We start from the raw sequence: 17,982 nt of genomic DNA on the forward strand, positions 1-17,982 counted from the left end.
AACGGACTTGAGGACTGGTGAAGCAGAGGCCAGGGTCTTCCTGACCGATTCCACCCTACCCAGAGAGCAAGCCTATCTTCCAGGGGCTCCTGCCTTACCTGTTGGTGGTCCCCAATCAGAATGAGGTGCTGGCAAGCCTTGCTCAATGTGGCAATGGTGTGGGCCTCAAGGACTTCAGCCGCCTCTTCCACAATGACAATACGAGGCTCTACCTTCTGCAGAATCTGGCGGTATTTGGCAGCACCTTGAGTCAAGAGAGAAGAAAGGGGCTCCTCTGAGATGATGCACTGAAGCCACTGGGCCTCTAGGCTTCTGGGTCTGGGACAACGGAGCCCTCACATTCATCCAGGGCTGTGGTGACTACTGAATAAGAGAACAAGTGCTGCTGGATAATCTCCAGAGCATCTTGCCCATGTTGGTCATTGCTGAGGTTCCAAATGCAACAACAGCAAATGAGTGAATTTCATCAATAGTTCTCTAAGTATGCTTGCTTACTTTCAATAGCTTTTCATGGTATTTTCCTGTAACCTACTGAAGTTGCTTCTCTTTCCTGTCCTAATTTGACAGGAGTTTGGCATCCAGAGTGAATGGCTGGAGCAGGTAAATTTCCCCATGTTTTCTTACCTGTGGTTGTCATTCCAACGACCTGGGCATCTTTCAAAATGTGCAGGTCTTCCTGGAGCCTCAGCTCAGCCATTCTCTCTGCTGATGTGTGGTACTGGCGCTCATAGCTAAGGATCTTTCGGCGGGTGTCGGCCTGGTACATCTGCAGCCATAGCCTAAAGAATGTGAAGAAACAAGTAGAGGAAGCCATGTGCTCTCTGAGAAGGTGGAAAAACCCCCTTCAGTGTGCCCAGTGTATGGAGTGGAACCTAGACCCCTGAGGAGCTTACGAGCCACAGAGAGGAAGGAGACCAGATGTGCAAGGACCCAAAAGTCCAAAATGCCCAACAACAAGGTATGCAGAGACATGTATACAAGTGGTCAGTAGCCAAAGAAGGGGGTGGGATAAAGAATAGAGGTTAAATATTGGGACAGGAATAAGAGATTTCAAAAACTTCAAGAATTTCTCACAAATTCTCCCTGTCCCATTCGGTCTCTGGATGAGTCTCCTCCCCTCCTCTAATTCTCCAGAGTCTCATTTTACAAGTAAAACAGATCCTGTCACTTATTCTGCTATAAAACCTTCCAATGGCTTTTGATACTCTTCAAATAAAATCCTCGCTCCTCACTGTAGCCCTATGAAGCCCTGCATAGTCTGGCCCCTGCCCACCTCTCCAACCTGAAATTCCATTCCTCTGAGCCACAGCCATGCTAGCTGCCTTCTTTCGATTTTCTCAAACAGATATGCTCTCTCCTATCTCAAGGCCTTTACCTATTGTGGTCCCCGCAATCTCATCTGTTCTGTTTTCCCTGCTAGCCTTGTTAATACCTACTCCTCTTTCAGGTCTTCCCACTAATGTCACTTTCCTGGATACCTCAGATCAGCTCAGATCCCACATTAATATTATTAGCATTCCTTGCTCTTTTTTTTCCTTAGTATTTTTATTTGTGGAATTAACTAATTTGTCTCCTTGGATGGACTAAACTCCCTGAGGGTAGAGCCAAGTGTCTTCTATCTTATGACTGTGTCCCCAACACTCAGCTAAGTAGGGGTGCTCAATCAATCATTAGTTAACATTGTTGTAGGTCTGGGGATTATATTCTAGGAACAGAAAAGGAACCCCCTGGAGATATTACATGGGTTGGCTAAGAGAGGTGGGGGTTGGGTACAGTACCTATAAAGCTGCCAGCGAGAATTCAGATCCAGCTGCCAAATATCCTGGATTTTACTGGCCTCAGCCTCCGTCATGGTGTTTAGTTTGCGAAGCTCAACCTTCACTTTCTTCTTCATTTTCCTTTTCTGGCTACGCTGGGTCTGTAGAAATCAATACCAGCCAGGGTCACCATCTGAGCAGAATGTGGGCCCTGTTCTAAGCCCAAGGTGGTGGTGGGGGGGTGTCACAGCACATAAAAAAAGAGGCTGCCACTTCTTATGAACTTCTTTAAGTGTCTCACATTCTCTCAACAAATATTCCATTGCACAATGACTAAGTGAGGGCTCTGGAGCCAGTTTCCCTAGATTCAAAGCTCCACCTACTTCTTATTAGTTGTGGGACCCAGAGTTAGTTACTGAACCTCTATGAGTTTCAGCATCCCTTCTATAAACGGGGTATAGTAATAGTGCCTCTTCAGGGGGTGGTTGGATTGACTGAAGGAGTAAATACATAGAAAGTACTAATGGGATCATGATCTACCCATCACGTATAGTAATGTTAAACTGAACTAAGAGATCAGGTTCAAAGCCATCAGACTAGTAAAAACTACATCCAGTCGAAGTTGCCTTTGAAAGCCCCTTACACTAACAGTGGGGTTCAGAAAATGTCATTTTGAGTATCCAGTCCACTACTGTCATAGTAATACATGGTAAATTCTGAGGACCACCGGGTTCTACCAAAGGGAGAAGCAGAGGGAAGTCCATATGCAGATACCTGGACATTCACGATTCTGGCTTTAAGAGAAATATCAAATTCCAGGGTGAATGAAGTATTCCATCTGCCTGTATGGCTTGCTTCATTCCATTTTACTTGAATCCTCTGAAATCTTAATGCAAGTTCACAGACTCACTTGTAGATTTAGTTTGTAGTTTCTAGTTTGTAAAAGATAACCTCCATGGAAGCACCAAGCATGGAGACCACAAGCGTTTGATTTGAGCCATGTGCTGCATTTCTCTGAAAGTTCAAGAGTAGCATCTGGATACCTGCTTTCTATCTAAGTTGGCATTTCTTGCCAGGTCTCCTCTGAAAGGTTGTATTTTTTATACTCTTGGGAATTGGACCCATCTTATACTAGGGTTTCATCATAAAATAGGTAAATTCAGCTAACTGTGAGAATGAGGCGAATGTACTGCAACAGAAGTAGGTGGAATAAAGTGGCTGTAGTTCCGGTCAGAACAGATGTTCCTAATCCTATTTCAGGAGTCTATCCTTACCCACCAGGCAGTAATAACTGAACTTCTCTTTCTCATTCTGTTAAGGCTTTCAGGAGCCATGAGGAAGTGAGTTTACCTCCCACTCTCCTGTGGCTTGCTCCTGTCCAGCTGCTGTCCCAGGGCCATAGTTGTCTAGCCTCATGGCCAGAAGCACTTTAGCCAATTCCTGAACAGTTCCATTCTCTTCCTTCTTCCGCCTCCGTGGCCTCACCACCTCTTCCTCCTCAATCACCCGGTCTGCTTGAATCAGGTCGGCTTCCTCTGCGATCTCAATCAGTGAATCCTCCTCTTCCCCTTCTTCCTCCTCCTCTTCCCCTTCTGCCTGAGCTAAGAGAGGAAAACACACAGCACAGGGATGGAGACTCTTGAAGCCAAAAGATGGAAGACGGCACCTACAAGAGCTTAAATGGATGAAGACATGCTCAAGGAGGTTTAAGTGGTTACCTCTAGGGACGGACACTGAGAAGAATGAGAAGACAGGTTTCCTTATATACTCTTTTGTTACATTTAAAGAAATTATACAACTATGTTTTTTGAAGGTTTTACTCATGTCAAAAACACAACTACAGAGAAGAGTATACAATGTAAATGTGCAATTTTTTTATTTTTTAGGCGAGGCAACATCAAAAACACTCACAGATTGCAAGGACCTGTCAGCTTACAATCCCTTAATTTTCACACCTACAGCACCTGGTCTTCCTAGGTGGTCTCCTAACCAAGTACTAACCAGGCCCGACCCTGCTTAGCTTCCAAATCAGATAGGATCGGGCTTGTTCAGGGTAGCATGGCCATAGACTAAATGTGCAATTTAAAGGATAATAAAAATATGTAAAATGAACACCCAACTTAAGAGGCAGAAAATTACCAATTTCTATGAAGTCCTTGTGGGCCCTTCTCATCTGAATTTTACATTACTCTTTCCTCCCTTAAAAAAATAACTTTACCAAATATATCACACATATATACCTCTAAACAAATTTTTTAGTCTTGACTTTTTTGAGCTCTATATAACTGGAATCACACCGTATAAACTTTCCTATAACTTGCCTTTTTCATTCAGCATGTTTTTGAGGTACACATGTTGCCATATGTCCTGTAAGTCATTCTTTTTCACTGCTGTACAGTATTTCATTATCTGAATAATCTATAACTGATCTATCCATTGTATAAATTTTGATGGGCATTTTGAGTTCTTTCTGTTTTCCAATTATCATAAAGTGACTGTGCCAATTAATATCCCCAAGAGCAGTATATCATAGTTCTCACTGCTCCACATTCTTATTAATGCGGGGTTATGTACAACTTTTAAATTTTTGCCAATCTGGTGGGTGCATAATAGTATCTCATTGTGGTTTTAATTCCTCCAGTTTCAAATGAGCACTTTTCATACGTTTATTGACCATTAGGATTTCTTATTTTGTGATGTGCCTGTTAAAAGTCTTTCATCTATTTTCCTGGTAAGCTATTTGTCTTTTCTGATTACAGCCCTTTACATATCCTGGGCATTACTTTTAAGTCCTGCTCTTCTGGTCTTTACCATATTACACCTTAAGATGTGATTCTAGGTAGACATGCACTTACCTTTATTTTCAGGTCCCGCTGAAGCAACACTTTGGGTGAAAGAACCGACACCCAGACCCAGCCACTCCAGCATCATGGAATGCTTCCAGCCCTGGAAGCAAACCCATTCACTATCCTGAGGAAGGAAGAATTGTAAGTCATGGGAATTCTATGATAGTCAGTGTAAAGGAAAGGTTTCCTTTCCTGGTTCAAAAGTAATTCCTTTAAAATTTAGAGGCTGCAAATTGGCAACCCTTGGGCAATGGGATCATTTAATAAGACTTGCACAGACTTTTAAAAATAAAAACTTCCTGCTTCTCTTGACAAAATCAGGAGTTGTGGCAGCAACACGCCTATATTCCTGCATGGCAACAAAAGGCTGGAAGTGGGTTGCTGCCACCCCTTTTCCAGTTTGCCAGTCCTCTCTACTTTCCAATGTCTCACATATAGCCTGTGTCAGTCATTTATAGGACCCGACTGACACCTCTAGGCTTTTGTGTTTGTACAATTCACCCACCCATTCAGAACAGAGCTACCATTTCACTGGGTTCCTGGACAGCCACTTTACAGAGATTATGCCAGTTACTTCTCATAACAGCCTTTGAAGGCAGGCATTATTATTATTCTTTATGTGACAGTTGAGGGATCTGAGAATCACACTGGCTCAAAATACATAATCAGTCTGCGTGACTTAGGTCTGTTACCCCCCAAGGCTCTCTGTATGTGCTAGGTTGTCTTGTTATATCATATCACTTAATAAGCTCTCATAGCATATTTATTAAGAGGTTTACAAAATTATTTGTCCAAATAATAATCTTGTAAGAATTAAGTTGATCTGTAAGAAACTGCCATTTTTGCAAGTCAAATTTACAAATACTGGCAAGTTCATATGGTTCACCTTAATGTTATTATCCCCACTTCATAAAAGAGGAAACAGGCACAGAAAAATTAAGTAACTTGGCCAGAGCAAAACCAAGATTCAAACCCAGAAGCCTAGCTCCAGAGTCTTTTCTTGACTAGTATACTCAGCTACCTCTCCTCTGAAAAGGAACTTTTATCATGATGGCAGATCACCTAACAGCTAATGCTCTGGACTGCTGCTTCTGTTGGAGGCTCCTTCCAAGTACTAAAGCAAGAGAGATGCTTGTGCCCCCCAGAATGATCCCTACCTGTATCGGTCCATTCATCAGGCTTTTCCAGTGCTGGCGGGAAATGTACTTCTCCAGGTGCTGCTCCTGTAACACGCCATGCATGCTGCACTCCAGAGTCTGGGCCCCTTCATGCAGCTCTTGCTCCGACTCCTTCATCTGTGTCACGATCTGCCAAGAAGAGGTAAAGAAATGATGGGGGATGTATCATCATCCCCTGAACTCACTCCTTGTCTTGAGGGAAAATGAAACTCAGACAGAAATAGCAAGATAGAAGAGTAAATAAATAGACCAGTCAAAAAACCCATTTCCCAAATCACATTACTCTGGTCTTAAGACCAAAGGGTTATTATCTAAAATGTATAAAAGACTCCTACCAATCAGCAAGAAAAGGAAACACCACAACAGAAAAAAGGCTAAGGATACTACAGTGGAGCCCTATTTTCCTCAGTAATAACTCACAGCTTTGGTTGAGCACAGTGCTGCCCAGCTAAAGATATTTCCCTGGTCAATAAGCTATAAGACGAAGTGCTGTGGGTGGCTTGGGAGAAGTAGCCTCAAGGTCCTGGATAGGGTTGGGAGCGGACAATATGACCTTTTTGGTCCTTTCTCCACCTTGGATTATGAGGGCAAAGGTCACACCATGGGATGAGCAGATTATAATGTTGGAATGAACCTAGGTCCTTCACAGCCTTGGACTGTTGATGCTATCTTATTCAGCTCCCCCTTGAGCTACCTCAGATATCCCAAAGCTGGGACTTACACTCATATAGGCTCTTCGGAGGTGCATGGGGAGGTTTCGGCGGAATTCCCGCTTGTTCCTCAGCTCTCTCAGAGTGAACTGCTTCAGGATTTCACTGTTGCTCCTTCCACCTACCCGCACAATGCTGGTCTTGTGACACTTGTAGATGCCTGTGGAATGAAGTGGAGCACAGCAGAGTTGAGAGGAGCTATTCTCTCAGGTAAGAGCTGTACATGTTTGGGGTATTGTCTCAGTTGGTCCCTTAGGGAACAAACTAATGCTTACAGAAAATTTACCTCATTAATAAGCAAGAAGGCCCCAGAGATGATGTGACCTGTAGAGCAGTAAAATGTCATGCTTAAGAGCACAGGCTTTAAAATCAGACAATTAGGGACCCAACTTATTGGCTCTATAACTTATTGCTACGTAACCTAAGGCAAATTCTTGAGTCTGTTTCTTCATCTGTGATTTGAAGACAGTAATATCTTCCTTATAGGGCTAGAGTCTGTATAAACCAGAATATCTTTATAGCTCCTAGGTAGGGCCTGGAACAAAGTAAGATCTTAGTAAATGTTCTCTATTATATTCTCTCTCTCTCTCTCCCTCTTTCTCTCTCTCTCTCTCTCTATATATATTTATTTACTGATTGCTTATTATGTGCCAGACACGTGCTAGGTTCTGAAGATATAGCAGTGAAAACAGATACTCAGCTTCTAATTTGTTCTCATGTCACACAGACTGAGAATATACATTTTAATAATTTATCATAATAGTGAAAGTGCAGTTAAGTACTGTAAGTACACGATGCTGTAGGTATGTAACAGGGGACCTTACCTAGTTTGGATGGGTGAGAATCTAATTCTTGAAGATCTAATATTTAAACTGAGACTCTAAGAATAAGGAAGATTTAATCTAGGCGAAAGGAGGATATAGAAGAATGGGTATTATATGTCAACTATAATTGAAAAAAATAAAAGAATGGAAAATAATATTCTAAGCAAAAGGAAGAACATATATTCATTCATTAATGTAAGCGGTATTTTTTTCATGCCCAGTATGCACCAAGATTTGTGAATATAGCAAGAAACAAAACCGACCCTTGTGGTATTTACAGTCTAGGGTAGAGCCAGGTAAAACTAAATTGTTACATATGTACTAAGCCTCTGAAGAAAAAATACAAAAGGAGACTTAACCTTGTCTGGGGGCAACAGGAAAAGTACACATGAAGAAAGACACCTGAAGAATGAGTAGGAGCCAGCCAGGCTGAATGGGGTCAAGTTGGAGAGTTAGAAAAAGTGCATTTTGGTAAGGGGAACAGCATAGGCCTAGGGAGAAGCTGAAGAAATTCATGTCGCTAGAGTTAAGGAGAATAAGAGAAGAGGGAGGAGATGAGGTTCAGAGTTAGGCTGGTGCAGACAACACACAGCCTTACAGGTCACAGTTAGGACTATGGACTTTATCAAAGAACAATAGAAAGCTTCTGAAATTGCTGATGGTTTAACTACAAATGTCTTGATAGAAAACAATTTTGCCTACAGACATTACCTTCCAGAAACTGGTCCAAAGCATGATTAGTATAACACACGACCAAGATGGGGAACTGCTGCAGGTTGATTTGCCAAACGGGCTCATTGGTGAGAAGGGCCTGAACAATTTTTAGACCCACATAGGTTTTGCCTAGAAAACAAGAAAAAAGGATAGTTAAAAAACTTAAGAGACTTAATAAAAGCAGTAATTAATTATAGCAAATTATTATTTTTTTAAATTTTAAATACATTGAAATGGTTTAAAATCCAAGAAGCACAAATGGGTATATTATGAAAAGCCCTCTAGCTTTTCTCTGCTCCAGCCACCCAGTTCCTATCTTAGAAGCAACTGATGTTACCAGTTTCTTGTGTAACTTTCCAGAGACAATCATTCTTTGCATAGAAAATACAAACATAGTCTTTTTCCAGCCTTTCTCCTTTCTTTTTGATATAAATAGTAGCAGACTATTTTCAGTTTTACATCTTATTTTTTTCATAATGTCCCTTGGAGGTAGTTCTCTATCAATATATAAAAAGCATCCTCTCTTTGTTTTTCACAGCTGTAGGTATTTTTTATTTAGCCAATTCTCTATTGATGGACATATAATTTTGTTTCCAATCTTATGTGGCAAATTATTTAGAAATGATTTTTAATATACCACAGTAGACTTGCCTTTGTGTTAGGAGGGGAAAACTCATAGATATCAACAATGGAGTTAGAGTTATGGGCTCATTAGCATATGTTCAATAATTAATTAAGTCTACAAACAGCTAAATTTTTACTGAGTCAGGCTGAAGCAGTCACTGTTCTCAAAAAACTCAAGGTTGAGTGAAGAAGCAATACAAGAAAATAAAAGATTTCAGTATATCATGGTAAGTAACGATTTTCTCCTCCTCCCCATCCCCCCGCCACTCCACCACAACTGACATGTATTTAGTGCCTAACAGGTATCAGGCACTAGTTTAGGTGCAAGAAATAAAATAGTGAGCAAAACAGGCATGGTTCTTACCTTCATGGACCTCAGAGACTTGCAGAAGGATAATCATACAAATAAATGTAAAAACAAATGTGGGAAATGAGAAATACACAATACCAAGAAAACATATAATTAAGATTCTGGCCTAGTCAATGAGGTGAAAAGAGGCTTCCCTGAAGAAGAGACAATTGAGTAAGAGAGGGCGAGAGAGAACAGGAATGTGCTAGTTGAGAGGTTCCTACCATCCACCAGGTGAGTGAAGACTGAGCCCTGGCTCCAGCACTATAGGTGAGATAAGTAGTCAGACTGGGGAGAAATTTCAGAGGTAAACTTGAAAATGGTTTGACTGGGGTGGGGAGTACAAAAGGATAACTTCCAGGTTTCTAGTTTGAAGAACTGGATAGATAAAGAGAACCTCGGGAGGAAAGAAAATCTTTATAATTCAACATTTATTGCTTCCCACTGCTTCCTTCCTCTTAGAATGAATACTTTTTGGGATTTCGACCTCAAAAATGACCCCTTTTACTACTTCCTCCTTTTACTCTAAAGGCAGGCTCTATCCTAGTAACTCTGTGTGTGTGGCTTAAGTTAGCCTGAAATGATTACTATGCTTGGAACTAATGAGTCCTGATTCAAGTGATAACATTAGGGAAATTTATTTGCAATATAAATATTTTGAATATACAAAAAATTCCTACAAATCAATAAGCCAAGCCAATCAACAGAAATAGGGACAAACTGAAAATGGCAATCCACAAAAGCAGTAATATAAATAGTTAATAAACACAGGAAAGGATAATTTCATTCTTAATTAAAGAAATATAAATTAACCACTGTGATATACATTTCCAGAGGGCAATTTGGCAATATCTATTAAAATTATGAATTCACTTAAGAATTCTCTTCCAGATATACTGTTTGTGTGTGAAATGTTTCATAAACAAGCCTATTCACTGAAACATTACTTGTATTAGTAAATCTTTCTACAAGGAACTTGTTAGAGAGATTATGAACTACCCACACAATGGAATATACTACAGTCATGTAAACAAGAGACACTACTTATGTACCAACATAAAAGGGTCACCAAGATATTTTACAAGTGAACAAACAATATGCAGAAGATTGTTTTTAGCATAGTGGGTTAAGAAAAGTGAGGAGAAAGAAATGTAAGTATGCATTTGCTTAATATTCATAGAATATCTCTGGAAGAATATACAGGAAGATAATAACATTGTTTGCTTTAGGAAAGGGAACTGAGTGGGATGGTAGCAGGTCAACAGAGATTAAAAAAAAAATTGAACCCTTTCTTATTAAAATATAAAATTAATAAGCCCAAAATTTTATCTCATAAAGCAAAAACTGCTGATCAGCAAGGACTGATAACATACAATGCTGGAAAGGATATTAAAAAAAATGGGAAAACTAATTCCTTCTTGGTGGGAATACAAATTGGTACCTTTTTTTTAAGCCCTCGAAACACCACTTTAATTATGTATATTTTTCCATTGTACAGGTGTTTCTTATCAGAAAGAACTTTCCAATGGTTACATTAATTTTTTATCATCAGTTGCCATTACTTTATCAGTGTCTTTTAAAGAGACCGCTTCCCATTTCTGTTTGTTTTCTTGTATATCCTTTAGGGAGGGTAATTTAACAGTACCTACTGTAACTAATTAATGTAAATTTCCACTTTAGGAAAAGAATTATGAAGTAATAAGCAGAGTACCCAAAGGTAAACAGATATAGATGTATGGATACTTATTACAGCACTGTAATACAAAAAAAAAAAAGGTATATTCATACCCTAGAGTGAATGCAAGCATAATAAGAAGTGAGATACATTTCTAAATGTGACTGTAGTGTACAGAATGTGAAAATGTCCATAACATGTTGTTTTTGTATATACATAAATTACAGACCCATATATAAAGCGTGATCCCATTTTTGTTATTAAAAAAAAATAGGAAGTGTGTATGTGTATAAATATACATACAGACACAAAGATCAGTGCCAACTGTGGAGAACATCTGGAAAGATACACATCAAATTACTAATAGTTGTTATCACCCCAGAGTAGAATTAGAGAGTGGCATATGAGAAGCGGGTAGGGAGGTATATTTCCATGAGGAGCAAGTATAGTGTAATGGATAGGGGAGCCAGGACTCTAGAGCCAGACTGCCTGAGTTCAAGTCCTAGGTATGTCACTTAACACCTGTGTAAACTTCAACATATTATTCGAACTCTCTTTGCCTTAGTTTTTTCATCTGTAAAATGGAATGGTTTCTACCTCACAGAGTTGCTATGAAGAAGCAATAAGTTAACCATATGTTAAGCATGCAACCCAGTACCTGGCACATAGTGCTGTCATTACATACAGCAAGTCTTCATTTAATGTTGTTGATAGGTTCTTGGAAACTGAGACTTCCAGCAAAATGACATATAATACCAATTTGACCATAGGCTAACTGATAGAAATAAAAGTTTCTATAGTATATTTCAGGTCACAAAAACATCACCAAGCTTCTAAATAAAGACCCTAAACACTTCTAATATTAAACTTTGAAATAAATGTGAGCTATACGTATATTTAAGAAAGAGTAATAAAAACAAGAGAATTCTCTTCCAACTCACTTATTCCAGTTCAGGTTGCAGGTGGCAGGAGCCAAACCTGGCAGCTCAGGGTGCAAGACAGGTATCCATCCTGGACAGGATATCCTTCCACTTCTGGGCGTGCGCACACGCATGCACAAACGCACACATACACGTGCCCACACACATACACATTCAGACTGAGACAATGCAGACATACCAGTGAACCTCATGTGCACATCTTTGGGAAGTGGGAGGAAACTGGAGCCCCTGGAGAAAACCTACACAGACATGGGGAGACTGTGCAAACTCCACACAGACAGTGGCCCTGGCTGGGAACCGATTTGTTTTTTTTTCATCAATGTTATAACAAAATGATGTTAAGTGGAATGATGTTATTCGAGGACCTGCTGTACTTGATATTATTTAATTTAAAGTAATATGAAATCAATCAAATTAATATAGCCTCTTATGGAGCAGAGGTAATGCAGCTTCCAAAGTTTGACCCCCTAGTAGTCTTTTCTAACCTTGTGATTTTAGTTTATTGCTATGCATACCAATGGGTCTCCACTGGAAAATCACCATACGCAGCTACTTTATAAACAAGTTTGAGATCTATTTCAGGGGAATGTTTCTAACCGAGACATTCTAGAAACCTAGAGTCAAGCCTCCCCTGCCCATCTCATAGTGCTGATACCATGTGCTCTGAAAAGTTCTCTTACCTGTTCCAGGAGGTCCTTGAATAATAGCCAGTTCCCTTGTGAGAGCAAACTGCAAAGCTTCCATCTGAGAGTCATCCAGGTTCAGGGCTTCTTTGGAGGGCCACTGGCTAGGGTCTAAGACATTAACTTTGGGACATCTCAAGCCCTTGGCAGTCCTCAGAGATTCCCCAGTGGCAGTGGGGTTCTTTATTAAGGGAGTAAAATCGTATCTGCCCCCCATTAACAAGTATCTTGGCTCCTTCACATAAGAGTCACAGTCCACAATGTTCCTCTGGAAGGGGACATCTTCCTCCTGGATCTCCTGGAGTCCTTCTAGGACATGCCTATAGGCCTCAAAGTATGCAGTTGTCTCCACCATGAGGAAAGAGTCAGAGGGCTGGATCTCTGCTAGCAGTTGTTGGCTCTGCTCATTGAAGCAGAGCTGAACAATTCCTCGGCAGAGATCTTCCTGCTCCCGGTTAGACACAGTGGCAAAGAGAAATGTCTCAAAATTGTCCTTGGACATGCACACCAAGGACCCATAGAGCAATCGCTTGGAATTCTGCCAGCGCACACATTTCAGTGGTTTTGTGTCAAACTGCACCTTATAGACAATGCCTGATGACGAACACATGGGAGTAATAATCCTGGTATCGAAGTAGATTCGGATGTCATCAAACTTTCTCTTCCTCAGGCCTTGATCTTCAAAGCTTTGGAGAAGTTCTAAAATGCCTTCTCGTAGGGGTCTGACAAAATCTTCTCGCAGGAGTCGGAAGTGGGTATCCAGATAAACAGCAGTGCTCTCATATTTTCCAGAAATGATGTTGGGGCGAAGGAATGGCTTCTCATCCAAGTGCACTTCGTTGTAGGTAGGGTAAATGGGCATGGTCCGGTAGCTCTCAACATGGTCTTCTGCTTTAGGCTGTACTAGAGTGTAGGTGTCCACTCTTAAAGTGCCCTCTCGCCTCTTTTCCTGCAGATGTTCGATGATGGTCTGCACCTTTTCCAGGTTCTTCTCTGTCTCCTCTTCTATGTCAACCCCAGAGGCTCTTAAAGCATTAAGAGAAGCTGGCAGGAGAGAAATGAGCATGGAAGTTTCTTGCACAGAGCTAGCAGGGAAGACGCTTACGAGGTCTTGGAGAAGGAAGATGATGTTACTAATGTGTTCTGGATATCGGTTTCGAATGTCAGGGACAGGTTCAGTGACCATCTGTACAACATAAGCTGGCAGGCAGACTTTGAGGAATTGTGAGTTCTTCAATATGCCCAGGACATGGAGGACACTCTGGCGGTCCATTCTGGAACTACAAGCCTTCCGAAGAACCTGGCAAATGAGCTCAAGGAAGTTAGATTTCATATAAGAATGAGACAGGAGTTCCTTTAGCCCTGAACTTGTGGCAAGTGTGATGACCACCTCAGAGGGGTCTTTCTGCAGAAGACTTTCTAGGAACTTGTAACCCAGTTTCTTCACTTGCTGTGGCTGTTCTGCAGGCTTCTGGTGGGAGGTCCGCCACTGTTGGAAGTTTTCATCAGGCCACGGAGGTCTGCGGTTCCTTTCCTCCTGATTGCCATTTCTCCGCCTGGTGTCATTCTCCTGACCACGTCTTTGGCCTCTAGGTTCATCATGGGCATGCCTCTCATGGTTCCTCCTTTCCTGATGTGGGTTCCTACCCATGGCTGCAAACCTCTCTTCTCTTTGCCGGGAAGGAATAGGGTGGTGGTTGGCTCTAGGAAGCCTTCTGGGCTCGTTGAATCCTCCTCTGAGAGCACTGGCTGGTGGATTACTGGCCTGATTTCTAGGTCTCGGTGGTAATTCTCCATTCATAGGCCCTAAACACAATGGGAATACTGGGTGAACACAAAAATCGAGGTGCAAAGAAATCTAGTAGGACAACAATGAACATGCTCTCATTTTCCAAAAACAATTAAGGAGCTTAGGTTTTATTTGGAGGGGAAAAAAAAGGTTTTCTACCAAGTCATTTAATAAATGTAAAATAGATTGTTATGTTGCCATATATATTATTAAAATATTGTTTTTTCAGAGGGTGCAAAGGGAAAAGGAATAAACATTTGCTGGCTGCCCCATACATGCTAGAGAATAAACATTTGCAGTATATCGTTTAATCCTCACAGGCTGGGATTCTTTCAGAGGATCAAAAAGATCAGCTTGTTGCTTCTAGTTTCTTGCCAGTACCAAACAACAGTCAGCACATCAGTTTCAGAGCCAAACAGACCTAGTTCAAATCTTGACATGGGCACTTCCTCACCAAGCTGTATAATTACTCTAAGCCGCAGTATTTGGGTTGTAAAAATTAAATGTTTATAAGCTGTTTGGCATAGTGTAGTACCTGACACATAAAAAGCTCTCATAAATGTTAGTACTAGTAGCACTAATAATAATTTTCTATTAGAATACCCTAATTTCTAGAGCCACTGGTTCTGCCATTAAATAATTATTTCATAGGCAAAAGATGCATCAAGTGGGATAAAACTATAAAGAGAAATGCTTCTTAAACTCTGCCCAGTATCAGATGGCAAAGGGAAATGTGGGGCTTCCTTTACTAAGATGTTTTTGAGCTAACTAAGACTGTGAAGGAAACTTAAAAATGAAACTCAAACTCTGATTTAGGAAATTGAAAAACGAAACTGAAACTTTCCTCCTTTCTGCAGCACAAGTCCATTTACATAGTATTTATCTACTACTAACCCTAAGAAGAGAAGGTGTGGGGAGAGGGAGGTGACAAACCCAGTTCACACAGGAAATGAAGCCAAACTTGTCTTCCTTGAACTGCCACACATTTCATTATGCGACTTGGCCAACATATTCAAGTCCAATTTTTTTCCCTTTCCTTTCCTCTAAAACTGATTCTGGAGCTGATCCAACTTTACAGAATGACTTGGAGAATTTAAAAACAAACAAAAAATATTGACTGTACACAATGATTTGATGATAAAAAATGTTATGCATTTCAAATGCACATCATATTCAAGGCGATCATTCCACTTCATGACATCAGATGCTAAATCCATTTATGTACGTTTTTCCTTGTTTTGCACTTTGTAGAGATTTTAATGTGGCTACGTAAAGAAATATCTGGTAAAATACAAACACTGTGCTACTGAATCCTAAATTTTTATAACTGTTACTTTCATATTTATTTTTCAAATCCCCAAGATATCAGAAAAATTCCTGCTTTTAATATTTTGGTCTGATTATAAGGCTAGATGTTTTGGAAGAATGGAAAATTGTATTGTTTCTCTTTCTTTCAATATTCGCACAGCTCATAAAACTGTACAGTTCTTTCTCATTTGTTCCACAGCTAAAACTCGAATGACACGTTGCCAACTTAGGGAAAAGCAAGAATCCATTTGGTTTTGTTTTAGAAAGTTCCGAGCAAACAGAACAATCACTGCAATAGAGTAATGCTTTTAGAACTAACTGTCCTTTGGTGGCTAGGACTTTAGACACATGCTATCAAGTACATAGCCACCAACTATGTGTGGCTATTAAGCATCTTAAATGTGGCTAGTCTGAATTAAGATGTATAAAATAACACAAATTTTTTGAAGGCTTAATACCAAAAAAGTTAAATATCTCATTAAAAAAACTTTATACTGATAACATCTTAAAATAATATTTGCAAATCTGGAATTAAATAAAAGTATTAAAATTATTCAAGTACTATAATAAAATACTATATTCAATTATAACAAACTGATGTTATTTGGTTATATTGGCTTCAATAAGTACTAAATTATTAAATTTTATTAAATTAGTATTCAATTAAAAAAACGGATTTCACTTGTTTCTTTTTGCTTTTTTTAAACAATGCTACTAGAAAATTTTAAATTACATTTTTGGCTTGCATTATGTTTCTATTGGATAGTGCTGCTCTAAACCACAGTTTCCTCTTCTGACACCTCATCACTGTCTTTGTTAAAGTCAACTCCACCCATTCATCAACTCTCTTAGGGAAAGGAGAGGGCTGTCTGTTTTTCAGTCATTTGTGTTATAGCTAAGGAATAAGCCATTCTTTACTTAAGAGACACAGTCGATCTTAGATGGGCCTGCTCAGTCATAAGGAACTCAATTTCCTTTCCATTAGTTAGAAAACCTTGCTCACCTCTGTGGTTGGCATGGGGATTCCTGGGCCTGGCATCTGGACAGGGTCTTCTGCCCTCCATCTCAGAGTCACCTGATTTACTCCACACTCACGTTACTTCCAGTTATCTGAAAATCTGCACAGATTGAGAGTTATTAGTGGCCTTGAAATACAGCATCTAGCAGAAAAAAAACTAAAACAGCATCAAGCCAATCCTTTAGCCTCTATGTCTTAATTATCTGTTAACTAAGAGTTAAACACAGATTTTAATCATGGACACAAGTGTTCAACTCTGTGAATGCCCAATTATAAAACATTAAATTCACAAATTAGGTGATTTCAAGGGATCAAATTCCCCCCTTCTCTTTATCCTTGCACTTTCTCAGAGCAAAGGGAATATTGTCAATTCCAATTCGAAACTACTGTTTGGTTTATGCCTTTAGCCAAGTTACTTAATCAGTTGCTAGGTTTCATTTTCCTCTTCTATAAAGCAAATATTGTTGCCAGGACGGAGAGAAGTACATTTCTTGTTAAGCCAAAAGTATGCACCACCCCGTTCAGCATTTATATTATATAGTATTCTATAGCTTATGGGACTCTATAGTTTGTAATATTTAGTGAGCTGTTAGTTATCCCTTATCCTACCCTTTGGATTATAGCCAAACTGATTAAGTCTTCCACTCTACTGAATCAAGAAAAAGAAACTATGTTTCAGTAACCAGGAGACTTAGCACTTATGGTATGTTGTTTCTTCAACCAGCTAGAAATCTGCAGCTCTTCTCTTGTTTCTTTTACCTTAATGATTTTTGACAGTCAGCCTATAAAAGGAAGAGGAAGCCCTGTTAAGAGAACTTCTCAATCCACCTCAAACACATCACGTGGGCTGGGGCTAGGGAAAAAATGAGGACTGTGAGTCCTCAGCATGGGGATTTTTGAGACGGTCGCTCTCATTGAGTTTTTTTTAATATTCATGGTTGGAAACTGTGAATAGATTTGGCATTATGTGAAGAGTAGCTTTTACACTCATCAGAAAAAGGAGACCCCTTTCTGCTAGCAATATTTTTGGTGAATCTCCTTCATCATATCAAACTCAGCTCTCATGGTACGATTCAATAGTTAGGGTTTTGGTTTTTGTTTTCAATTAAAAAAATTATCTGAGGGGAAATTCTTACTTCCTCTTGTTGAAAAATACTAGAATAGAAACTCTGAAATATTCTGGGATAAAAGGAATGAGAAAAAAAAAAGGCAAGTAAAGGGAGGAGTAGAGAGAACAGGAAATGCTACGAAAAAGGCAAGCTAAAGTGGGTTTCTGTGGGAATCGAGGCCTAAAGGGCAGGAAAAAGAAAATCAGTGACGGTCAAGCTGGTGTAGGGATCAAATTATAGGACAAATTATAGGAGAATGGTAATTACCAGGGTGGGATGAAAGAGACAAACAAGAGGCCACAGCTGCGTTTCAGGGGGAAGTCTCCAGGGTCCTGAGAGGGCATAAGAAAGGATGGAAGAGTCACTGGCACCTAGGAGCCCACCGGGTTGCGATGGAAATATTATGGGAGAGCCAGGGCTGTGTGCAGGCATGAAGAAGGTACAGGGCAAGGCTGAA

General features: G+C 40.1%; 1 protein-coding gene and 1 pseudogene across 3 annotated transcripts in view; both read right to left on the reverse strand.

The window, feature by feature from the left end:
- ZNFX1 (zinc finger NFX1-type containing 1) overlaps nucleotides 1-17,928 on the reverse strand; it is a 23,323-nt gene extending 5,395 nt beyond the window's left edge. The window contains exons 1-12 of one of the 3 annotated variants that reach the window (XM_025039776.1): nucleotides 17,793-17,907; nucleotides 17,176-17,198; nucleotides 16,402-16,516; nucleotides 12,299-14,107; nucleotides 8,027-8,158; nucleotides 6,503-6,651; nucleotides 5,761-5,910; nucleotides 4,613-4,727; nucleotides 3,108-3,358; nucleotides 1,779-1,918; nucleotides 625-779; nucleotides 99-244 (exon numbers count right to left, since the gene is read on the reverse strand). In XM_025039776.1, the coding sequence (XP_024895544.1) occupies nucleotides 99-244; nucleotides 625-779; nucleotides 1,779-1,918; nucleotides 3,108-3,358; nucleotides 4,613-4,727; nucleotides 5,761-5,910; nucleotides 6,503-6,651; nucleotides 8,027-8,158; nucleotides 12,299-14,107; nucleotides 16,402-16,462 (3,108 nt within the window). In that variant the 5' untranslated portion in view covers nucleotides 16,463-16,516; nucleotides 17,176-17,198; nucleotides 17,793-17,907. Of the gene's footprint in view, nucleotides 1-98; nucleotides 245-624; nucleotides 780-1,778; nucleotides 1,919-3,107; nucleotides 3,359-4,612; nucleotides 4,728-5,760; nucleotides 5,911-6,502; nucleotides 6,652-8,026; nucleotides 8,159-12,298; nucleotides 14,108-16,401; nucleotides 16,517-17,175; nucleotides 17,199-17,792 lie in introns of those variants that run through there. The other 2 variants (XM_025039777.1, XM_025039778.1) reach the window with 2 other exon arrangements.
- On the reverse strand, nucleotides 3,710-3,827 carry LOC112471256 (annotated as a pseudogene).
- Nucleotides 17,929-17,982: the final 54 nt, after the last annotated feature.

This window comes from Pteropus alecto, unplaced genomic scaffold (genome assembly GCF_000325575.1).
Source record: "Pteropus alecto unplaced genomic scaffold, ASM32557v1 scaffold45, whole genome shotgun sequence".
NCBI lineage: Eukaryota > Metazoa > Chordata > Mammalia > Chiroptera > Pteropodidae > Pteropus > Pteropus alecto.